We start from the raw sequence: 26,178 nt of genomic DNA on the forward strand, positions 1-26,178 counted from the left end.
AGATGAGCAAATACCCGAAGGGGTATATTTCCAGATCAAGACATCTTCTCCACCATCGTTGCAAACAGGAATGTTTGCCATTTCATTAGCTATATGGCTAGCAAACAGAGAAGTGAGTAGAGATAGGTTCCAGGTTTTTGTGTTAGGTACCCATAGATCAGAAACAGAGTCAGGTTAAGTGAAGTTGCTGTCTTGAATGTTAAGATGATTGTGGATGTCTTTCCAGAAAGGACACCAAGGTTCGGACCATATATATACTAGTGTTGCCTCTTGAGAATTGATAAGTTGTAGCATTAGCAAGATGGCCTTTTACTATAAGAATAGATGTCCAGAAGGCTGACTTGGGGACTTTAGTATTGGCTCTCCAGAAAGAAGTGTTGTAAAAATACTTTGCTTTGAGAATTTTAGTGGTATTGCTTTCCGGGGTTGTAGCTATTTTCCAAGCAGCATTGATAAGAAGAGCCTTATTAACTGCTTCAATTTTTCTGATTCCTAGGCCACCTTCTTTTTTGGATTTACAAATTTCTGTCCAGGCTTTGAAATAGATTGTCCTGGTTTTGTTTTCTTGTTGTATCCCTGTCCACCAGAAGTCCCTGATGATGGCATTCATTTTAGCCAATATTTTCTTTGAGAAAATAATATTGGCCATATAATAAACCGGAATTGAAGAGAGAGCAGATTTTATAAGTACCAATCTAGCTGCATGCGACAGTTTATTTGCTTTGTAGCAACTGAGCTTGGATCTGATTTTTTGAAGAACAAATTCATATGCTTGAGATCTGTTCTTGGCTGGTAAGATAAGAGGGTGACCAACATGTACATATTGATTGTTCATTTCCTCAACCATAAATATTTGCTTCATTAAGGTCTTCTGAGCCTCATTGACATGTTTGCTGAATAGGATGGAGGATTTGCTCTAGTTTGGAATTTGGTCAGATCATTTACATAAAGTATTTATAGTGTTCCATATCGTCGCTGCTTCTCTCTGATTTGGTTGACCACATACTAGCAAGTCATCAACAAACATCAAGGAATATATAGGAGGACAGTTTGGACCCAATGAAACTCCTTGGATACTTTTGTTTAGAAGTTCTTCTTGTAACTCTACAGCTAATTCATTGATGGCTGTAACAAAAAGATAAGGGGATAGAGGGCAGCCTTGTCTTCTGCCTCTTTGTCCTTTAAATTTACCGTGATGATTTCCATTAATTATTACTGAGAATCTAGAATTTGATATGCAGGCTTTAACAAGATTTATGAAGTGCTCACTAAATCCCTGTTTTGAAGAGCCATGAAAATGAAATCCCATTCAATTCTATCAAAGGCTTTTGCCAAGTCTATCTTGATCATAAAAGCTTGATGTTTCCATGAGGATAAGGAAAAAAGAGTGTGTTATTTCCTGTGCCACAATCATATTATTCGAGATCCTCCTTCCTTCTATGAATGCTTGCTGAGCATCTATTGTTCTGTTTGGGAGATGTGGCTTCATTCTATTGGCTAGAGACTTGGAAATAATCTTATAAATAACATTGAAAAGGCTAATAGGTCTAAAGTCCCAAGGAATGGAGCAATGCAACTTTTTTGGAATCAGAGCAATGCTAGTTTCATTTAATTGTTGTTGAAGGTATCCATTGTGATAGAAATTTTGTACCAGATTAGTTATGTCATCTCCAATCCAGTTCCATGCTGCTTTGTAAAATGTTGCATTTAAACCATAAGGTCCTGGAGAAGCTTCATTCCTCATTTCTTTTAGAATGGTCCAGATCTCTTCTTTATCTGGAGTGCAGTTGGTGTAGTCATCCTGTATAATCCCTGTGTACAAAACATGCGGAGTTTGGCCCATGGAAGTGGTAGTAGAAGAAGAGAAGATATTTTTGAAGTAGCTCACAAAACATTGCGCTATTTCTTCAGGGTCTAAGGTGGTTTGACCCTTTGTGTTATTGATGGAGACTATTCTATTTCTTCTTCTTCTTTTCAGGACAGAATTATGGAAATACCTTGTATTTTTGTCACCATGGATGGCCCAATGCTTTTTTGCTCTTTGTTTGTAATATTCCGTTAGCCTTGTCATAGTCTGATCATATGAAATTATTAGCTTCTCTTCTTCATTATGATCTTGTTCTTGGATGGGCTTCTCTTGGATCTCTTTAATTTTCTGCTCTATATCATTCAACTGATTTTGGAGCGGTTTCTTTTTCTTCCTCCAATTCTTTAAGGCTCCTGCAACGTGTTTAGTTCTTGTGGTAAAAGGCTGATTCTTTGAAGTATTCCAAGCTTGCATTGTTGTTTCCTGAAAATCATCTTCAAGCAACCACCATTTCTCAAATTTGAAATATAAGTGGGCTTTTTAAACTTGGAATGAAGAACTGCCATCATCGGGGCATGATCACCCTGCAAAATAGGCAAGTTGTATATGTTTACATTTGGGAAAAGATTGCTCCACTCTGCGTTTGCTAAAAATCTGTCCAGTCTTTCATAAAGAGGTTTAGAGGAATACCTTTTATTGCACCAAGTGTAGGCTGGACCATTGTAACCTAAATCAAATAGGCCATAGTTTTTGACAAGAGATCGAAATAAGTGCAAGCGAGAGTAAATAACATCATTTATATTACTTTTTCTTGGGGATACATAAGCTCGTTCAAATCCCCCATACAAAGTAAAGGCTTCCCTCTATTTTCATCGACAAAAGCAAAGATTTGATTCCATAAATCTCTAGTTTTGGAGTGGCTAGGATCTCCATACATGCAAACTAAGCAAAATGTTTCTTTAGTAGAGGTATTTACAAGGGACGCTAAGATTAAATTATTACTGGCGCTTTTGATCTTGAGGTCAATGTCGATGTCCCGAAGCAGCCAAAGACCTCCAGAGCGTCCTTCATATGTCACTACAAAGCTGTTGGCCATATTAAAACGATTGGATAGATGAACTTTATTGAATTTAGAGTTTTTTATTTCAGAAATAAATATCACCTTAGCATTTGTGGAGTACATCAACCTGGCAAGATATAATATTTTGTTGTTGTCAAGGCTCTTGCCTGCACCTTGACAGTTCCAACTTATGAGACTCATTGCGCCCGTGGCGCAGCTGTTTGTTCTTCTTTTTGTGAGTTTTCCTCATTCTCTTCCATGTAAAACGTTTCTCTGCTGTCCCCTGGACTTTGTTAAGTTGATTCTGAACTTGGTGAGTTACATTGACTGACTTGTCAAGAGAATTCTCTAGACTGGTAGCTAATGGTTTCCAGAATTGGTTCTCTTTTGGTTTAAGATCAGAGGTAGATGCTTGCACATGTTGGATCTTTTCATTACACCGATTCCTTTTATATGTTCTGAGTTTTTTCCAGCTATAAAGAGGGTGTTGTGATGTTCCTCCATTAAACCTGGGAGATTGATGCTCAGGCTGCAAGTGGGACGCTCTGCGGGGGCCCGCATATGGGCCGCACAGGCCCGCAATGATTAGGTGGTATAACGCGGCAGTCCATTAAACATGATTGCGTTTTTTGCGGCGCCTGCATGTTCCCGCATAGCGTTTCATTCTATGTTTTTGCTGCAGTCTCATTCTGTGTTCACACGAGGGGCAGATGCAGCACTCGGTCTGATAGCTAGCTCGCTCGTTTTTCATCCTGATCACTAGCTAGGACCCTGATCGCTAGCTAGCTCGGATGAAAAAATAGTGTCAGCTCTCTTTATAAAATAAATAAAGATCAATTAGTTTAGTAGTAATACTTCGTTACAACACAATATTAATATTTTAACACTAATATTTTATTACAGAACACCAAACATCAGAAGGAGAAAAATCTGAACAATACAAGCAGAGTAGCAGATGAACAAGGCGAAACAAGACAATTTTTCTGAACAATCCTTTCCTGGAGCTTCCTTATTTCTTCAAGATCAACATCACAATAGCAGATAAACATGAAGTTGCTTCTTCATCTTGACTGAAAATAAGACAATTTTGTGCATTCAAACATGGAAAGGCAACATTACAGTACCCCTGATTTCAAACATGGAAAGTTGCTTCTTCATCTTGACTAAAAATAAGGCAATCTTGTGCATTCAAAAGGAAGATCAGGAGAGATAATACACTCAAAAGTTCTACAGTGATTATTTCCGTGGATGAAGTAAAACACCCATAATTAGATGCAAAATAAACCAGGTATGAACTGACGGCCAACGACAATACAATAAGAGTAAAATTAAGAGCAAGCATATTTCTTAAAATGTAACAGCGTCCCCACATCAGTACCCACAAACAACTGTAGAGACTTGAATTTCTACAGTATGTCTCCGAGCTCTGAAACTGAAGTAGACAGGAATTGAATTTGTCGTGCTTCACTTAACCATCTTCTGGCACTTCTCCTGAGAAACAAAAGTAATGATATTAGTATATAAAAAACAAGCATGCAACATAAATGTTATTCGTTCTCTGAAGTGTGAAAAACAACATACAAATAATATTATTTTCACATCAAAGACACAAGCGCGGACCTCTCTGTTCTGCTTCCTCTTTGTGTTTGTTAACCTGATGCGTAGGTTTCTTGAATAAAACATGCAATACCAACGAAGAGATCGGACAGAGGGAGCAGGACCAGACCACATGGTTATGCTAAACGAACATTACTAGCAGTAACATGTTTTGGCATATCATATACTTACCTATTTGAGAGTTTTGCATGACAGCTAAAATAGCAATGTTGGAAGCTGCAAGTTTAGTCTTTCCATTGCCCATTTATCTTCCCTATTAACTTAGAAGGCATCATAGGTGATGCGGGCTAAGCCCTAGGGTGTGCCCAATCTTCACGGATTGATCCGGGTGAGTGTGATTGCGGAGGGGGATTCGCGGGGAAGTGGATGAACGTGAAGAACACGATACAAACGCATGCACACAACACAATCGGTTTGTCCTCGTTGGCCCGAACCACCAACTCGATAGAAGTTGCAGGAAAAGACCTTTCGGTAGAAGTCCCGCAAAAAGATCGACGAATCGAAATCCTATAGATCTAGAAAGGTGAAAAGACCAAAATCGATAGAAGTGCAAGCAAAAGACCCAAAGGTAGAAGTGCAAGCAAAAGACCAAGATTGGTAGAAGTCACCAAAGAGATACAATAGGATTCGATAAGGAGCCCGGGTGGGTACAATAGATGGTTAATCTAAGGTGTCGGTTTCCCAAATCCACAAAGGGATAATAGAGGCATAAGCCAATTCATCTAAACATCATCTCTCCCTCATGAAGGTGGGGGTAGGATCCTATTTATAGGTAGGGGCCGAAGGGGTAAGTTACAAGCCAAAGGGGGGCTGAGATCTGGCTGAGGTTCGATAGGGCGGAAATTCCGACCCCTGGGGCGGAAGTTCCGGCCGGGCGGAAGTTCCGACCATCAGGGGCGGAAGTTCCGGCCGCAGCTCTTCTGTGTGAGCGCCTTTGGTCTTGACAGCATCTGGGCAGAAGTTCCGGTGAGGTTGGGCGGAAGTTCCGGCCTGGAGCGTCCAGCGCTTCTTCCTCCTTCTCTTCCATGCTTCCGTGACATCGGCCTTGCGTCCTCGGGTCTCCATGGCATCCTCTCTTCCCTCCGTACTTGTCATCGAGTTCCTATCATCAAGGTATGACACAGTATGAAGTAGTATATCGTTCCACATAGGCGAATGTAGGCACGCATAAAGGAGAAGATTCACCTTTGCGTGTCGTCTTGGCGATGAAGCATATGATGCGGTGAAGACCGAAGGTCGGGCTGCATCATCCCCCCACTTGAAAAAGAGTCGTCCTCGACGATAAATCTTCATGAACGTGTAGAGGAGGTAGATGACACCAACGCTTGAATGTCGCTTCACTTGTCAAGAGCCCTATCAATAGCACAAGAAAATCCAAGCAACACTCAAAGCATAGCCAATGTTCCACGGGTTTAGCAAGATAGCGCAAGTAGAAGGAGGTCACCTTAGCAAGATGTCGGTGTGCTCTCATTGAGAGATCTTGTGTAGTAGATGTATGGGGTTGAACCCATTCGTTGACGCTCATCCATATGTCACATGTACCTTCACACAACAAAGACCAAGCAAAGTATATGTGTGCGTGATAGAGGAGCATATCATCAACGACATGTCCATTCATGTTCACAACACCGTTAGCACAACACAAATTTATCAAGAATAATGCACGTGCAAGGTCAATGTGTAAGAACTCCATATGAACATCTTCCAAATGTGGGAACAATAAAACTCCAAATTGTGAGACGACCATGGTATCCATCTCATGTAGAAACTCATGTGCATTATTGCACTCAAGGCATCGGAAAGAGAAATTGTTCAACATCCTTGAAGCAATAAGTGGAGAGTTTGGAAAAAACACATACGGAAGAGTGTCCAAAATATCATCAACATGTGTGCACACAAACCATTGGAAAGAGAAATTGGTTCTCATATTTGGTGCAACACACAACATATCATCCAAAAAGGTCACCAAGTAGAAATTTGCACAACCGTGTGTTCCACCAAACCAAATGAAAGAGCAATTGGTCAACTTGTTTGAGGCAACACCAACGGTAAGAATCACATCATCATGCTTGCAAAAGAACCATAAGAAAGAGAAATTGTTCGGCATGTTCAATGCAAATCATGGAAAAGGTATTAGAGCCGGGTTCGATCTTGTACTCACTTGAATTATGCTCTCAAGAGCTCGTTTGGTCAACTCGTGCTCAATCGAGATTGACATTGGCATTCTTGTACCTACACACACAATAGGAAAAGCAAAGAACGTGTGTGCATGGTATATGAACACATCATCCATCATGATGGTCCATTTCTTTTGCACATCACCATTAGTGTTAAGCAAAGCATCATAATAGATATGGTGAATATGCGAGGTAAACACATGAACATGCTCATCATGTACATAGGCAAAGTCTCCAAAATTTGAGAGAGCTATGGTGGCAATCTCATTTACAAGCATATTAACATCATTGCAAACCAAGCATTGGAAAGAACAATTATTCAACATTTTGGTTGCATTAATGGGAGAGTATTGCAAGCATCTGGCACAAAACATGTTCAACATTTTATCATGGTTGTCAACAAACCTAGAGAAAGAGCAATTGTTCATCAAGGTTGTCACAATGCAAGCATTAGCATCATCATTTTCATTGCAAGCAATACATGGGAAAGAGCAATTGTTCGACATATTGCAAGCAATAGGAGAGAAAGTGAAACTCTCATAGCATGGCATGACCATATTGTCACAAGCAAGTAATTCGACATGATCAACAATGTTATCAAGCAAAACATCACATGGGGAATGAACAAAGCATATGACATGGCAATTGTATCATCAAGATCATGCATGCACTCATAAGTCATCATATCCACTAGTAGGATCATGGCATCATCAACACCCATATAGGTACCTTTGTAGTCCGACTCATTTGAGGTAGGTGTTGTGGAAGTAGTAGAGACATGTGATCGACATCTTTGACTTCTTGTAAGCATGGTGTGATATCATCATCTTCATGCACCATGTACATCTTCTCCATGATCGGAAACTCGTCCTCCATGGAACCTATTGCAACATGAGAAAACACACTAGAGGTAAAGGTTAAGTTGTTAGAATGTGAAATGGCCTCCATGGACCTATCGACTACCTCTCTCAACTCACTCGGTGTATCACTCATGTCCTCCAAATGGAAGCACTCAAACTCACATATGGGGTGGGAGTCACTCAACTCACTATCACTCTCACTCAAGTGGGCTAAGTGGCTCTCATGCTCACATGGGATTGGTACCATCTAATCATTCAAGCATATGGGAGTAGGCACTATTTTGTCATCTCCATGCGCCTCCCTTGGTGAAGGGATCATCCCATGCTCACCATTCTCAACTCCATTCGCCTCCTTGGTTGAAGGGATCATCCCATGCTCAACCTTCTCTACTCCATCGCCTCCCATGTTGACACCATTTGATGGCGCTATGGTGTTGTTGAGAGCTAGGCTCGAATCAACGTCACTCTTGTCTTGGCCTTCTCGTGCTCCATCTTGAAGTGTGGGCTTCACAGTCGTCATCTTGTCCATCTCCTTGCACCATTCTTTGAACACGATGGTATCTTGAAGTGTCATGTTGGCGAATTGGGCATCCAATTGGGCGAAGTAGAGCTTGTGGGCTTGAGGTGTGTTGCACTCCCATGTCATGTGCTTGTTGGATGTGCACACATCACAATGGAGATTGGGGCATTCCGAAAGATGATGACCGTCTTGTGTGCAACGAAAGCATTGGGAGCTACGTGGTCTTGGTGGACAAATCATTGTCATGTTGGCATAAAGTTGTGTAGACCGTCCTTCATCTTGAAGTGGATACTCCATGGTCTTCATCTTGGGGCTTGAGCTTCTTGTAGGCGCCATTGTGGTGGTGGCGGTAGGAGGAGGAAGCACCATGAGATGTGGTTCCTCTTTCTTTGCACTTGGCACCATCTTCCTTGTTGATGTAGCGTCTTGTCTCGCACCATTGGAGATCTTCTCATGTGTAGGCGGTCTTGGAGATGCCATTTTGGTGGTGGCGCTAGGCTTTGTGGACACCATATGGTTGGTGTTGTTGTTCTTTGTAGCCTTGGCCGCTTCATGTCGAGGCTCTCGTCTTCTTGCGTCATCACCATGTCTTGGGGGGTGTCGTCGAAGATCCTTGGGATGTGTTTGTCGATGGCGAACATGAGGTGACTTGTGTCGGCGACGGTCATGTGGTGATGCATGTCGATGGTGGTCATGAGGTGGTGATGGTCGACGACGATCATGAGGTGATGCATGTCGATGGTTGTCATGAGGTGGTGATGGTCGACGACGATCATGAGGCGACGTGTATCGATGACGATCCTCGGCATGCCTAGATGATGGTTCATGTGGCTTGGCACTTTGCTTGTGGAGCCTTCTTGAGCTCGGAGGAGAGTGTCGATGGTGATCATGGTGGTGGCGTTCTTGATGTTCCCTAGGATGAGCTCGATGTAGATGATCATGTGCATAAGCACTCTCATGGTTGCGCCGTCTTGAAGGTCCTCTATCTTCATATGTAGTTCCATTGGCCAAGATGGGGAACTTGTAGGCACTCGGTCTTGTTCAAGGTGGGGTCGAAGCTAGGCTCCACCATGGTGTCGATGTCGTGCTCGAGGTAGTGCTTGGTGCGATGCTCCATCATGGTGTCGTAGTCGTAGTCGAGGTAGTGCTCGGTGCGGTGCTCCATCATGGTGTCGTACTTGTAGTCGAGGTAGTGCTCCACCATGTCGTCGTAGTCGTAGTCATGGTCGAGGTGGTGCTCCACCATGTCGTCGTAGTCGTAGCCGTGGTCGAGGTGGTGCTCCACCATGTCGTCGATGTTGTAGTCGAGCTCGGAGTGGTGGTCCACCATGTTGTCCATGCTTGGCGAGTCATGGTCGGTGTAGAGATGCTCGGTGTCGGTCACGTCGCCAATGCTTGCGGAGCCATAGTCGGTGTCGGGCTACACATGGTCCTCCATATCTGCGGTGCTTGCGGAGCTATCACCCTCATCGTACTCCATGTCGTCCTCCGTAGGTTCATCCTCACTATCCATGTTAGTCTATAGGATTGGTGTATATATGGTGGAAAGAAAACTACCAAAAGGTCAAAACTTGCAACAAAATCGAGAAAATGGTTCAAGTTAGAGAATAACCGATATGTACTCACACACACACTCAAAGCACACGCAAAAGGCTAAGAACTCTATATGGTGGTAGGTGAGGAAGTGGATAGCAAACGAAAAGAACCAAAGAAAATGTCTATTGTCAAATGTGGTTAAGATCCAAAGTCAAATGTCAAAAGCGGTGATCTATGTCAATGAAACGCGGAAACACACACAACGGAGAACAATGGGGTTAGCGCGGCCAAGGAAGTGAGCAAGTGACAAAGATGGTCCTAACGAAGACTATATGCTCGGTGTCACGCCAACACAAGAGAGACCGTAGCTTGGTTGCATAAGAAAGAAGCAACAAGATTTGCACAAATGCCACTCTTCTCTTTTCTCTCTTAGTGCTTACAAGCTTTGCACTCTTTTGTATCGGTGGACACACACTCTTTTTCTATTTCTTATTCTTTTTTTCACTTTTTTTTCTATGCTTAGAAGCTTTCTTTTTCTCTATGTATATGTCACACTTTTTCTTCTTTTGTGTATCTTTCTCACCGAGCTTGCTTCGGAGCTTTGCTCAACACAACACACACACACACCCTCTCACGGTCGTGACACTTGTGCAATGCTTCGCAACACTCGGAAAGCCACTCTCAATGGGATACGTACACAAAGAAAGAAACGGGGCAACAAGGGGTGGGGCAAGTTATACCTATTGATGTTAGGCGGTGTCAAGCACACGAACTTGTGATGATCGAGGTGGTGTCGATGATGGTGTCGAAGTTGCGCCGGAATCCGGGGTGCCAAAGGTGTCGTCGCGGTGTTGGTGTAGGCGCGGAAGCGGAATAGACAACCAATGCACTCCACAAGGAAATCCGAACACAAAAGTCAATGCCCGAAAAGTTGGGTCAAAACGAGCGATCGAAGTGGTCAAAATTTGAGGTCAAACGGCTCCGGAAAGTTGTCAAAAGTTGGGTCAAAGTTGGGGTCAAAAGTTGGTGAAAATTGGGGTCAAAAAGTGGTCGGGCGGAAGTTCCGGTCAAGTTCCGGCCAAGTTCCGGAAATAAACAGCGTGTATCCAGGGGTTACTGCGAGCCAAACTGCTGTTTCCGAAAGTTGGGCGGAAGTTCCGCTGGACCGGAAGTTCTGGTGGTTACGGCCGGAAGTTCCGGAGGTTGGGACCGGAAGTTCCGGTGGTTGGGACCGGAAGTTCCGGAAATACCAAAATTTCTGGATCTGGATCTGAATCTGGGCGAAGAACAACACGAACTCGGGCGGAAAAATGAGGCGAAAATCGTCGGATTCGAGGGGTAAGCGGTGGAATTTGACGGTTAAAATTGGAGGGATGATAGATCAACACCAATAACACAAGATATGTGGACCAAAACCACAAACAACGCAATAAATCCTGAGATCCAAATTCGAGCTATTTTTTGGGGAAAATTTTTTGGGGAAATTTTTGGGCGAAATTGGTGGAATTGGAGGGTCAAATCCATGGCAACCTTTGCTCTGATACCATATGATGCGGGCTAAGCCCTAGGGTGTGCCCAATCTTCACAGATTGACCCGAGTGAGTGTGATTGCGGAGGGGGATTGATGGCGCGTGAAGCACACGTCCGTTGGGAACCCCAAGAGGAAGGCGTGATGCGTACAGCAGCAAGTTTCCCTCAGTAAGACACCAAGGTTATCGAACCAGTAGGAGATGAAGGCCACGTGAAGGTTGTTGGTGAAGGATTGTAGTGCGGCGCAACACCAGGGATTCCGGCGCCAACGTGGAACCTGCACAACACAATCACAATACTTTGCCCCAACTTAACAGTGAGGTTGTCAATCTCACCGGCTTGCTGAAAACAAAGGATTAAACGTATGGTGTGGAAAATGATGTTTGCTTGCGATGAACAACAGAGAACAGAGATTGCAGTAGATTGTATTTCAGATGTAAAAGAATGGACCGGGGTCCACAGTTCACTAGTGGTGTGTCTCCAATAAGATAAATAGCATGTTGGGTGAACGAATTATAGTTGGGCAATTGACAAATAGAGATGCACATACATATATCATGATGACTACTATGAGATTTAATTAGGGCATTACGAAAAATAACATAGACCGCTATCCAGCATGCATCTATGCCTAAAAACTCCACCTTCAGGTTAGCATCCGCACCCCTTCCAGTATTAAGTTGCAAACAACAGACAATTGCATTAAGTACTGCGCGTAATGTAATCAACACAAATATCCTTAGACAAAGCATCAATGTTTTATCCCTAGTGGCAATGCACATCCATAACCTTAGAACTTTCTGTCACTGTCCCAGATTCAATGGAGGCATGAACCCACTATCGAGCATAAATACTCCCTCTTGGAGTTACAAGTATCAACTTGGCCAGAGCCTCTACTAGCAACGGAGAGCATGCAAGAACATAAACAACACATATATGATAGATTGATAATCAACTTGACATAGTTTTCAATATTCATCGGATCCCAACAAATGCAACATGTAGCATTACAAATAGACGATCTTGATCATGATAGGCAGCTCACAAGATCTAAACATGATAGCACAAGAGGAGAAGACAACCATCTAGCTACTGTTATGGACCCATAGTCCAAGGATGAACTACTCACGCATCAGTCCGGAGGCGGGCATGGTGATGTAGAGCCCTCCGGTGATGATTCCCCTCTCCGGCAGGGTGCCGGAGGCGATCTCCTGAATCCCCCGAGATGGGATTGGCGGCGGCGGCGTCTCTGGAACTTTTCTCGTATCGTGGCTCTCGGTGATAGGGTTTTCGCGGCGGAGGGAATTTATAGGCGAAGGGGCAGAGTCGGGAGGCGCCCGAGGGGCCCACCCCATAGGGCGGCGCGCCCAAGGGTGGGGCCGCGCCCCCCTAGGGTGTGGCCGCCTCGTCGCCCCTCTTCGTCTCCTCTTCGGACTTCTGGAAGGCTCCGTGCAAAATAAGACCGTGGGCTTTTGTTTCGTCCAATTCCGAGAATATTTCCTGTGTAGGATTTCTGAAACCAAAAACAGCAGAAAACAGGAACTGGCGCTTCGGCATCTTGTTAATAGGTTAGTGCCGGAAAATGCATCAAAATGATGTAAAGTGTATATAAAACATGTGAGTATTGTCATAAAACTAGCATGGAACATAAGAAATTAAAGATACGTTTGAGACGTATCAAGCATCCCCAAGCTTAGTTCCTACTCGCCCTCGAGTAGGTTAACGATAACAAGGATAATTTCTGAAGTGACATGCTACTATCATAATCTTGATCAATACTATTGTAAAGCATATGAAGTGAATGAAGTGATTCGAAGCAATAGTAAAGATAATGACTAAACAACTGAATCATATAGCAAAGACTTTTCATGAATAGTACTTTCAAGACAAGTATCAATAAGTCTTGCATAAGAGTTCAATCATCAAGCAATAGATTCTTAATAGAAGGTTTTCAACTTGTAACATGTATATCTCAATAAGTCTTGCATAAGAGTTCAATCATCTAGCAACACAAAGGATGATTAAGTTTCAGCAATTGCTTTCAACTTGTAACATGTATATCGCATGGATAGTTGTCAACATAAAGCAATATAACAAGTGCAATAAGTAAACATGTAAGAATCAATGCACACAGTTGACACAAGTGTTTGCTTCTAAGATAGAAAGAAGTAGGTAAACTGACTCAACATAAAGTAAAAGAAAGGCCCTTCGCAGAGGGAAGCATGGATTACTCATGTGCTAGAGCTTTTTATTTTGAAAACATGGAAACAGTTTTGTCAACGGTAGTAATAATTCATATGTGTTATGCATAAGACCTCCTATAAGTTGCAAGCCTCATGCATCGAATACCAATAGTGCTCGCACCTTGTCCTAATTAGCTCGGATTTCCATGGATTATCATTGCATTATATATGTTTCAACCAAGTGTCACAAAGGGGTACCTCTATGCCACCTGTACAAGGGTCCAAGGAGATAGATCGCATTTGATTTCTCAGTTTTGATAGATCTCAACTTGAGGACATCCATACCGGGACAACATAGAAAATAGATAATGGACTCCTCTTTTTAATGCTTAAGCATTCAACAATAGATAATATTCTCATAAGAGATTGAGGATTAATGTCCAAACTGAAACTTCCACCATGATACATGGCTTTGGTTGGCGGCCCAATGTTCTTCTCTAACAATATGCATACTCAAACCATTTAATCATGATAAATCACCCTTACTTCAGACAAGACGAACATGCATAGCAACTCACATGATATTCAACAAAGGTGTAAAAAATTGATGGCGTCCCCAGAAACATGGTTACCGCTCAACAAGCAACTTATAAGAAATAAGATACATAAGCAACATATTCAATACCACAATAGTTTTTAAGCTATTTTCCCATGAGCTATCTATTGCAAATACAAGGAATGAAATTTTAAAGGTAGCACACAAGCAATTTACTTTGGAATGGCAGAGAAATACCACATAGTAGGTAGTTATGGTGGACACAAATGGCATGAGTTTTGGCTCAAGGTTTTTGGATGCACGAGAAGCATTTCCTCTCAGTACAAGGCTTTGGCTAGCAAGGTTGTTTGAAGCAAACACAAGTTTGAACCGGTACAGCAAAACTTACATAAGAACATATTGCAAGCATTATAAGACTCTACACTGTCTCCTTGTTGCTCAAACACTTTTACCAGAAAATATCTAGACCTTAGAGAGATCAATCATGCAATCCAAATTTCAACAAGCTCTACAATAGTTCTCCACTAATAGGTTTAAACTACATGATGCAAGAGCTTAAACATGATCTATGAAAGCTCAAAACAATTGCCAAGTATCAAATTATTCAAGACCATATACCATTTACCACATGAAGCATTTTCTGTTTCCAACCAAATAGCAATCAACGAAGCGGTTTTCAACTCCGCCATGAACATTAAAAATAGAGCTAAGAACACCAGTGTTCACATGAAAAGGCAGAGCGTGTCTTTCTCCAATACAAGGAATGCTAGGATCCGATTTTATTCAAACAAAAACAAAAACAAAAACAAACAGACGCTCCAAGTAAAGCACATAAGATGTGACGGAATAAAAATATAGTTTCACTAGAAGTGACCTGATAAGTTGTCGATGAAGAAGGGGATGCCTTGGGCATCCCCAAGCTTAGATGCTTGAGTCTTCTTGAAATATGCAGGGATGAACCACGGGGGCATCCCCAAGCTTAGACTTTTCACTCTTCTTGATCATATTATATCATCCTCCTCTCTTGACCCTTGAAAACTTCCTCCACACCAAACTCAAAACAAACTCATTAGAGGGTTAGTGCATAATCAAAAATTCACATGTTCAGAGGGGACACAATCATTCTTAACACTTCTGGACAATACCCAAAGCTACTGAAAGTTAATGGAACAAAGAAATCCACTCAACACAGTAAAAGAGGCAATGTTAAATAAAAGGCAAAATCTGTTAAAACAGAACAGTCTGTAAAGACGAATTTTTTAGAGGCACTTAACAGGCTCAGATGAAAAAGCTCAAAACTAATGAAAGTTGCGTACATATCTGAGGATCACGCATGAATTTTCGCAGATTTCTTTGATTCTTCTACAGAGAGATCTACTCAAATTCGTGACAGGTAAAAATCTGTTTTTGCGCAGGAATCCAAATCTAGTATCAACTTTACTATCAAAGACTTTACTTGGCACAACAATATGATAAGGAGAGGTTGCTACAGTAGTAATAACTTCCAAGACACAACAAAACAGTAGTAAAATAAATAAATAAAACAACATGGGTTATCTCCCAAGAAGTGTTTTTCTTTAACGCCTTTCAGCTAGGCGTAGAAAGTGCAAATCAAGTATTATCAAGAGAAGAAGCATCAACATCATAATTTGTTCTAATAATAGAATCAAAAGGCAACTTCATTCTCTTTCTAGGGAAGTGTTCCATACCTTTCTTGAGAGGAAATTGATACTTAATATTTTCTTCCTTCATATCAATAATAGCACCAACAGTTCGAAGAAAGGGTCTTCCCAAAATAATAGGACAAGATGCATTGCATTCGATATCCAAGACAATAAAATCAACGGGGACAAGGTTATTGTTAACCGTAATGTGAACATTATCAATCCTCCCCAAAGGTTTCTTTATAGAATTATCAGCAAGATTAACATCCAAATAACAATTTTTCAATGGTGGCAAGTCAAGCATATCATAGAGTTTCTTAGGCATAACAGAAATACTTGCACCAAGATCACATAAAGCATTACAATCAAAATCATTGACTTTCATCTTAATGATGGGCTCCCAACCATCTTCCAACTTCCTAGGAATAGAAGCTTCAAGTTTTAATTTCTCTTCTCTAGCTTTAATGAGAGCATTTGTAATATGTTTTGTAAAGGCTAAATTTATAGCACTAGCATTAGGACTTCTAGAAAGTTTTTGCAAGAACTTAATAACTTCAGAGATATGACAACTATCAAAATCTAAACCATTATGATCTACAGCATTCTGAAAAATTTCAGCACTTTTATCACAAACAGTTTCAGTTTCAGGCAATTTTGCACGCTTTGTACTAGGAGTAGAAACATTGCCAATACCAATTATTTTACCATTGATAGTAGGAGGTTTAGCAACATGTGAAGCATTAACATTACTAGTGGTGGTAATAATCCAAATTTTAGCTACATTATTCTCTTTATCAAGTTTTTCTTCTTTTTCTTCTCTTTCCCACCTAGCATGCAATTCAGCCATCAATCTAATATTGTCATTAATTCGAACTTGTATAGCGTTTGCTGTAGCAAATGACTTAATATCTTTATCTTCATTAGGCATAACTTTCAATTTTAAAAGATCAACATCAGCAGCAAGACTATCAACCTTAGAAGCAAGAATATCAATTTTACCAAGCTTTTCTTCAATAGATTTATTAAAAGCAGTTTGTGTACTAATAAATTCTTTAAGCATGGCTTCAAGACCAGAGGGTGCACTCCTACTATTGTTGTAAGAATTACCATAAGAATTACCATAACCATTACCATTATTAGAAGGATATGGCCTATAGTTGTTACCAAAATTATTCCTATAAGCATTGTTGTTGAAATTACTATTTTTAATGAAGTTCACATCAACATGCTCTTCTTGAGCAACCAATGAAGCTAAAGGAACATTATTAGGATCAACATTAGATCTACCATTAACAAGCATAGACATAATAACATCAATCTTATCACTCAAAGAGGAGGTTTCTTCAACAGAATTTACCTTCTTACCTTGCGGAGTCCTTTCGGTGTGCCATTCAGAGTAGTTGATCATCATATCATCAAGAAGTTTTGTTGCAGCACCCAAAGTGATGGACATAAAAGTACCTCCAGCAGCTGAATCCAATAGGTTCCTCGAAGAAAAATTTAATCCTGCATAGAAGGTTTGGATGATCATCCAAGTAGTTAGTCCATGGGTTGGGCAATTCTTCACCAAAGATTTCATTCTTTCCCATGCTTGGGCAACATGTTCATTATCCAATTGCTTAAAATTCATAATGCTACTTCTCAAAGATATAATTTTAGCAGGAGGAAATATCTACTAATGAAAGCATCTTTACATTTAGTCCATGAATCAATACTATTCTTAGGCAAAGATAGCAACCAATATTTAGCTCTTCCTCTTAAGGAGAAAGGAAACAATTTAAGTTTTATAATATCCCCATCTACATCCTTATACTTTTGCATTTCACAAAGTTCAACAAAATTATTAAGATGGGCAGCAGCATCATCAGTACTAACACCAGAAAATTGCTCTCTCATAACAAGATTTAGTAAAGCAGGTTTAATTTCATAAAATTCTGCCGTAGTAGCAGGTGGCACAATAGGAGTGCATATAAAATCATTATTATTGGTGCTAGTGAAATCACACAACTTAGTGTTTTCAGGAGTATTCATTTTAACAGTAATAAAAACAAGTAAAGGAAACTAAATTAAGTAAAGTAAAACAAGTAACTAATTTTTTTGTGTTTTTGATATAAAGAAAGCAAACAAAACAGAAAATAAAATAAAGTAAAGCAAGAAAATAAATAAAGTAAAGAGATTGAATGTGAGAGACTCCCCTTGCAGCGTGTCTTGATCTCCCCGGCAACGGCGCCAGAAAAATGCTTGATTGCGCGTGAAGCACACGTCCGTTGGGAACCCCAAGAGGAAGGTGTGATGCGTACAGTAGCAAGTTTCCCTCAGTAAGACACCAAGGTTATTGAACCAGTAGGAGATGAAGGCTACGTGAAGGTTGTTGGTGAAGGAGTGTAGTGCGGCGCAACACCAGGGATTCCGGCGCCAACGTGGAACCTGCACAACACAATCACAATACTTTGCCCCAACTTAACAGTGAGGTTGTCAATCTCACCGGCTTGCTGAAAACAAAGGATTAAACGTATGGTGTGGAAAATGATGTTTGCTTGCGATGAACAACAGAGAACAGAGATTGCAGTAGATTGTATTTCAGATGTAAAAGAATGGACCGGGGTCCACATTTCACTAGTGGTGTCTCTCCAATAAGATAAATAGCATGTTGGGTGAACGAATTACAGTTGGGCAATTGACAAATAGAGATGCACATACATATATCATGATGACTACTATGAGATTTAATTAGGGGATTACGACAAATAACATAGACCGCTATCCAGCATGCATCTATGCCTAAAAAGTCCACCTTCGAGTTAGCATCCGCACCCCCTTCCAGTATTAAGTTGCAAACAATAGACAATTGCATTAAGTACTGCGCGCAATGTAATCAACACAAATATCCTTAGACAAAGCATCGATGTTTTATCCCTAGTGGGAACAACACATCCACAACCTTAGAACTTTCTGTCGCTGTCCCAGATTCAATGGAGGCATGAACCCACTATCGAGCATAAATACTCCCTCTTGGAGTTACAAGTATCAACTTGGACAGAGCCTCTACTAGCAACGGAGAGCATGCAAGAACATAAACAACACATATATGATAGATTGATAATCAACTTGACATAGTATTCAATATTCATCGGATCCCAACAAACGCAACATGTAGCATTACAAATAGACGATCTTGATCATGATAGGCAGCTCACAAGATCTAAACATGATAGCACAAGACGAGAAGACAACCATCTAGCTACTGTTATGGACCCATAGTCCAAGGATGAACTACTCACGCTTCAGTCCGGAGGCGGGCATGGTGATGTAGAGCCCTCCGGTGATGATTCCCCTCTCCGGCAGGGTGCCGGAGGCGATCTCCTGAATCCCCCGAGATGGGATTTGCGGCGGCGGCGTCTCTGGAACTTTTCTCATATCGTGGCTCTCGGTGATAGGGTTTTCGCGACGGAGGGAATTTATAGGCAAAGGGGCAGAATCGGGAGGCGCCCGAGAGGCCCACCCCATAAGGCGGCGCGCCCAAGGGTGGGGCCGCGCCCCCCTAGGGTGTGGCCGCCTCGTCGCCCCTCTTCGTCTCCTCTTTGGACTTCTGGAAGGCTCCGTGCAAAATAAGACCGTGGGCTTTTGTTTCGTCCAATTCCGAGAATATTTCTTGTGTAGGATTTCTGAAACCAAAAACAACAGAAAACAGGAACTAGCGCTTTTGCATCTTGTTAATAGGTTAGTGCCGGAAAATGCATCAAAATGATGTAAAGTGTATATAAAACATGTGAGTATTGTCATAAAACTAGCATGGAACATAAGAAATTATAGATACGTTTGAGACGTATCAGGGATTCGCGGGGAAGTGGATGAACGCGAAGAACACGATACAAACGCACGCACACAACACAATCTGTTTGTCCTCGTTGGCCCGAACCACCAACTCGATAGAAGTTGCAGGAAAAGACCTTTCGGTAGAAGTCCCGCAAAAAGATCGACGAATCGAAATCCTATAGATCTAGAAGGGTGAAAAGACCAAAATCGATAGAAGTGCAAGCAAAAGACCCAAAGGTAGAAGTGCAAACAAAAGACCAAGATTGGTAGAAGTCACCAAAGAGATACAATAGGATTCGATAAGGAGCCCGGGTGGGTACAATAGATGGTTAATCTAAGGTGGGGGTTTCCCAAATCCACAAAGGGATAATAGAGGCATAAGCCAATTCATCTAAACATCATCTCCCCCTCATGAAGGTGGGGGTAGGATCCTATTTATAGGTAGGGGCCGAAGGGGTAAGTTACAAGCCAAAGGGGGGGCTGAGATCTGGCTGAGGTTCGATGGGGCGGAAGTTCCGGCCCCTTGGGGCGGAAGTTCCGGCCGGGCGGAAGTTTCGGCCATCAGGGGCGGAAGTTTCGGCCGCAGCTCTTCTGCGTGAGCGCCTTTGGTCTTGACAGCATCTGGGCAGAAGTTCCGGCGAGGTTGGGCGGAAGTTCCGGCCTGGAGCGTCCAGCGCTTCTTCCTTCTTCTCTTCCATGCTTCCGTGACATCGGCCTTGCTTCCTCGGGTCTCCATGGCATCCTCTCTTCCCTCCATACTTGTCGTCGAGTTCCTATCATCAAGGTATGACGGAGTATGAAGTAGTATATCGTTCCACATAGGCGAATGTAGGCACGCATAAAGGAGAAGATTCACCTTTGCGTGTCGTCTTGGCGATGAAGCATATGATGCGGTGAAGACCGAAGGTCGGGCTACATCAATAGGGTCCAGACATGAATACTGAAAAGCAGTTTGGCCATTCGTTCTTACACTGTTATGGACTCACTTTGTTTACTGTTGTAAGATATGTACAAATCAACCATCTATAGACGGCATTGTTCAGATTCTAGTAATGGGTAATACCAACTCTAACAGAGGCAGTACATGATATGCTGCATTGAAAATCTACTTGGTACAGCAGCTAGCAACTATATGCATGCCAATTCAAAAAGAAGCAGTACTCAAACTCAACTTCTACAAATGCCTTGCCCTGAACAATAATTTTGTTGACCAGAGTGCATGGCTAAATGGTTGGACCTACAGAAGTAATTAAACACAGATGTTATTGTTGACCTCTGCTTGGTTTGAAAACTTCTGTGAAAGTATAATTTGCAAGGTGGTACCCAAATCCAATTAAGGCCACAATGTGTGCTTCAAACGGAAAGAGTACAGAATGATAAGGATCGGGAAACTTTGCTACCTTCCTGATGGTGGGAACGAGGGAGTTCACGTGGGCCTTCTTGCGCTGATTTCGCTCACTGTTCTTGCACTGCGGCCGCTTCCCGCCGCCGACATCTGTGCACATCCGAGGATCACCGCCGCCGTCCGTAGCACGCTCTGGTTCGCCACCATCGATCTCTTGGCCCCCCCCCCCCCCCCCACGTCGCCAATGGCAGGAGGTGGTTCTCTGCCATGTAACCATAGATTTCTTGGCGCCGTTGCCGGCCTAGCCCGCGGCTGCCCGTCGCCGGCCTTGGGGGATGTTGACTGGAGGGAGGGAATCGAGGACGGAGGCGAGGAACCGGCCAAGAAGGGTGGCCCTGGAGGTGGTAAAGGAGTAGAAGGAGAGGGAGAGGGCCACCGAAGCCGGAGCCGGAGCAGGAATGGCGGCCATGGCGGCGCTGCAGTGGCGCAGCCGAAGGAGAATAGCTGTGGTGGCTTGGGCGCAAGCGTTTCCCTAGTCGCTGGCTCTGCGGCGATATGCGGAATCTGCGGGCCGGCCCGCATACGCCATTTTTACTTTTTTTTATTTCCGTCGGTGACTGCATATGCATTTAACTGGGCCTAGTCTGCGGCGCCGCAGACGGCCCGCTGCCGCTTGCAGCGTGTATTGATGCTGCTGCTCAAGAGTCTGACTTGACTTCTGAATTATGTCACTATTTACTGGAACTTGCTGTTTGCGCTTATGCGGTGGGCAATACACTTTACTCAGATCAGCAACCAAGATCAGCAGCCAGAGGACTTGGATATTCCTCTGGTTCAGCATGTCATTTTAGCCTCTGTTGTGGGGTCGGATCAATTACTGATTTATGCTTGAAAAAAGCTGCTTGGTTAAACTCTGGTTGAGCGGATAATGGGTCGCTAAAGAAGGAAGTTGACTCTAGTGTCAACTGAGCTTTAGCTTGGTTGCTTGTAAGACCAAGTTTTTCAGTGGCCGTGCATTTGAAACTGTTTTGATCTTCATTCTTATCTAAGATTTTAAATCTGGACTTTGAGAGTTAGTTTGCTTCTGCTGCTCTTTCCATTTTTGAAGTCTTCTGAATTCCGGCGCCAGACCTCCCACTATATTTGATTGTTGGAAAGCTTCAACTGGGATCTTTTTTGCTTGGGAAGTCCAGATTCCTATATTGAAAATGGGACTGAGGATGTACTGACGTTTATGCTTTGGAGGTGCCTGATTAACTTTGTCCTGTTTGGCAATTTTGCACTGAATGAAACATCAGGCCACAGAAAATACAAATCCTCTTTACTTTGTCGTAGTTCAAGTAAAAGAGAATCACCTAGAAGGCACCAGTTACGACATACCGCCAGACAGGTATCGTGAGAGCCATTTCTTATTTTGCAAGTATGAGTGCTCCAGTATAACTTCAATTCCTATGGTAGCATAATACATCAACACGTCCTAATACATAACTGGATGTCATCCTTTTTGGCCATTAGAAACATTCCTTATATTTTTTGCTGGACAACCTCTATTGCTCTTGGTAACTAGACTAGTTAAACTGCTAATTATGTCATAAAAATATATTTCCAGCAACAACAGGTTAAATGCAAGGACTACTCTGCAAGGCCTAAACCTGGTTATATGCATCTGAAAAAACTGTAGTTTTGAAACCGCTATTTTGAGGCTGATTACCAGATCTCAGGTGAACATAACAATGACCCGTCCTCAGAAATCCAATTCTCTGAACAGAACAATGAACTGTGCTTAGAAATTACAAGTACTGTATAATTGATAATTCTCTGCACAGAACAATGACCCGTTCTCAGAAAAGAACAATGAAATCTTTTGCAAATCCAGCAGGAAAAGGCCTGTTTGTCCCGATGGTATCAATAACGAAATGATGCTCGCTAGTGGGCACCCGGCTCTGGGTCAACGGGCTCCGGCGGCGGGTCGACGGGGAGCTGCGGATCGACGGCGGGGAGCTCCTCGTGCGGCTCGTCGATGACGGGGATCTCCTCCTGCGGGTCGGCGTCGACGGGGAGCTCATCCTGCGGGTCGACGTCGACGGGGAGCTCATCCTGCGGGTCGATGTCGACGGGGAGCTCCTCGTCGGGCTCATCGACGACGGGGAGCTCATCGTGCGGGTCGACGTTGATAAACAACGTGTCTATCACGTTTAGCTGACATAATAGGATAGTTAGATAGATTCTAATCCTTGTTGTATACGGCTGAAATAAGCCCAGGCCGTGTGCCTTTGTACCTCTCTGTACCGACTATGATTTGATCAATAAATACCTGGACGTGACCCTGTTGCAAGGCACGATCCTTACCCCTACAATACTAGCAAGTTTTCATGGTATCAGATAAAGACTTAACCTTGTTGAAATACGCTGTCACGGACGAATCAAGTTTCTTCACTTCCGAGAGCTGGCGACAAATCTGCATCCCACGTGCAGAAGATTGCGAGTAGAAACTCGTCTCCAGAGTTGTCCACGCATCTTGAGAGGACGCTGCGAACAAGATCATGCCCTGGACGGCCTCCGTAGAGGTGGCCATGATTGCGGAAAGAAGAGCCGCATCCTGCTGGTGCCAAGCAGTAAACTCGGCGTTGTGGAGGCGGCGAGGCGCTGCCGCATCTTCCTTCACCTTGGGGTTGTCGATGTACTCAGGCGGACAAGGGAAGCTGCCGTCGACGAAGCCCGCGAGGAGATGGCTGCGGAGTATGGGTGCCACCTGCGCCCTCCAGTAGAGGTAGTTCTCGGGCCCAAGCCGAGTGGTGATCAGCGGCGTGAAGTTGAACGGCGCCTGGGTTGATGACGACGACGATCCGGCGGAGAAGCTCAGCGATGGGTTCGGTAGCTTGGAGGCACCACCGCTGCTTGCCGCAGACCCAGACGACGACATGCTGAAGGAAGGCGAGGAATCCATTGGAGATGGTTTAGATGAAATCTACGAGAGGTAGAGCCGTGGCTCTGATACATTAACCTCAATTGGACAGCCTCTTCGTCAGGAACAATTCATCTCCTACCTGCTTGCTGGTCTCGATGAGGACTACGATGCCTTGGTCGAGGTGGTGTCGGCACGGACTACTCCCATGCCTCTGCGCGATCTGTTCGCCCAGATGCTCAGCACGGAGCAGCGCGTCGAACGCCGCAAGGCCCTGCTACATGGCGATCAAGGGGGCTTTCAATCTGCCCATGCTATCCACAGAGGCGGTGGCGGCAAACCGGCCTACCGGCCTGATTCTCGTGGGGGCTCTGACCCGCGAAACTACTCCAACAACAACACGTCAAGGCCCAACTACTTCAACAAGCCGACTGGGTCCGGTTCTGGCCCTCGACAGGGTGATCGCGGTGACTACCGTAGCGGAGGTGGTGATCGCCCCAACTACGACCGTGGTGCACGTCCCAGTGGGGGCAGCGGTGGCGGCGGCAACCGTCCCATATGTCAAATCTGCGACAAACCGGGCCACAAGGCCTCTAGCTGCTTCAAACGGTTCAAGCAGGACTATCTCGGCGTCGACAACGATGGTCGGTACATGGACCGTCAAGTTGCTGCAGCATCTACTCATGGCCAAACAAGCTCGTACTCCGTCGACTCCGGGTGGTACATGGACACCGGTGCCACCGACCACCTCACCAACCAGCTGGACAAGCTCACGGTGAAGGAAAACTACAACGGCAATGACCAAGTACATGCGGCAAACGGACATGGTATGCATATTCATCACATTGGCCACTCTAAACTTCCTATTTCACCTTCAAATTCTTTGCATCTTAGGGGTATTTTACATGTCCCTTCCGTCACCCGTAGTCTCCTTTCCGTTCGAAGATTCACTTTAGACAACCATGTTTTCATTGAATTTCACCCAAATTTTTTCCTTGTTAAGGACCGACGCACCAGGGCAATTCTTCTTAGTGTCGATGTCATGGTGGTCTCTACCGTCTTGATGAATCTACTCTCAAACAAGTCTTCAGTGGAATAAGGGTGTCACGTGATAAGTGGCATTGTCGTCTAGGACATCCAGCTTCTCAGATAGTTCAACATATCTTACATCATCGTCAACTTCCTTCGTCAAATTTGCATAATAATGTAATTTGTGATGCTTGTCAACAAGGCAAAAGTAATCAATTACCTTTTTCCCTTTCTAGTCGTGTAGTTTCAGCACCTCTTGATAATTTATTCAGATGTATGGGGTCCTGCCCAAACATCTGTTAGTGGGCACACATATTATGTGAGTTTTATTGATGGCTATAGTCGCTTTACATGGTTATATCTTCTTAAGCGCAAGAATGATGTTTTCAATGTGTTTATCCAGTTCCAACGTCATGTTGAGCGACTCCTAAATAGAAAAATTGTTCATGTGCAAACTGATTGGGGAGGCGAATATATCAAACTCAATAAATTTTTCGGTGACATTGGTATCTCGCATAGAGTCTCTTGTCCTCACATTCATCAACAAAATGGCACGGCTGAAAGGAAGCATCGACACATTGTAGAAACTGGGTTAACCTTACTTGCACATGCTTCGGTCCCCTTTCACTTCTGGAGTGATGCTTTCTCTACCGCATGTTTTCTCATAAATAGACTTCCTAGTCGTGTTATCGATATGCAGTCTCCATTGGAGCGTCTCCTTGGTGAAGCACCGGACTATACATTTTTTCGTGTTTTCGGTTGCGCATGTTGGCCTCATCTTCGTCCATACAATAATAGGAAACTTGACTTCCGTTCCAAAAAATGTGTGTTTCTCGGATATAGCTCCCTCCATAAAGGCTACAAGTGCCTCCATGTGCCTACAAATCGTATATATATATCTCGTGATGTTGTGTTTGACGAAGGCGTGTTTCCGTTTTCTCAACTTCCTATCCAAAATTCCGATCCCACGAATCATTCTACTCCACATATTGGCCAGTTTGATGATATTGCACATACCTCTCTGCTTTTGCCTAACCATGATGCAGGAAAAATTCGTGGTGCCCGCTTGGAATTACTGACGCCTGAAGATGAATCTGTTCCTGGCGTTGCTGACAAAGTCGATCACCTGCTTGTCTCGTCAGGCGAGCCGTCCCATGCTGGGTCGGATCCTGGGATGGATCCGCATACTCCTGGCCCTGCGTCGCGTACTCCCGGTCCTTCGTCGCGTATCACCACGACTGGCACGTCTCCGCATCAAGCTGCTGATTATTCGCCGGGCTACTTCGATCAGCTCATCGAGCCGCGTGAGCTCGTCTTTTCTCCGTCGCCTGCTGGGCAGCCAGTTCAGTTGCCGCCTCGTGTGCCACCTGAGCCCAATCGTCCCATCACTCGCCTTCAGCGTGGGATTACCCAGCCAAAACAACGATCAGATGGTACCATAGCCTGGACAGTGACATGCATGGCACATGCAGCTGAACGTGCCTTGTCTGAACCCAAGAATCTCACTGATGCCCTTCAAACTTCTCACTGGAAAACTGCAATGGATACCGAATACTCTGCTTTGCTGAAAAAT

General features: G+C 43.6%; 1 protein-coding gene across 1 annotated transcript; it reads left to right on the forward strand.

Moving 5' to 3' along the window:
- The first annotated feature begins 23,667 nt into the window (after nt 1-23,667).
- LOC139835290 (uncharacterized) lies at nt 23,668-25,791 on the forward strand. Its single transcript, XM_071825175.1, has 2 exons — nt 23,668-24,403; nt 24,580-25,791. Exons 1-2 carry the CDS (start codon nt 23,785-23,787, stop codon nt 24,606-24,608), a joined length of 648 nt encoding a protein of 215 aa, XP_071681276.1. The 5' UTR covers nt 23,668-23,784; the 3' UTR covers nt 24,609-25,791.
- The last annotated feature ends 387 nt before the right edge of the window (nt 25,792-26,178 follow it).

The sequence above is a fragment of the Lolium perenne genome, chromosome 2 (assembly GCF_019359855.2).
Source record: "Lolium perenne isolate Kyuss_39 chromosome 2, Kyuss_2.0, whole genome shotgun sequence".
NCBI classification, from domain to species: Eukaryota; Viridiplantae; Streptophyta; class Magnoliopsida; order Poales; family Poaceae; genus Lolium; species Lolium perenne.

What these genes read in the sequence shown, in the direction of transcription:
- LOC139835290 (XM_071825175.1), top strand. Translation starts at nt 23,785, where the DNA reads ATGCCTCTGCGCGATCTGTTCGCCCAGATGCTCAGCACGGAGCAGCGC. An exon ending in ACATGCGGCAAACGGACATG is followed by an intron (nt 24,404 to 24,579) that starts GTATGCATATTC and finishes TTCCTTGTTAAG; the next exon opens with GACCGACGCACCAGGGCAAT.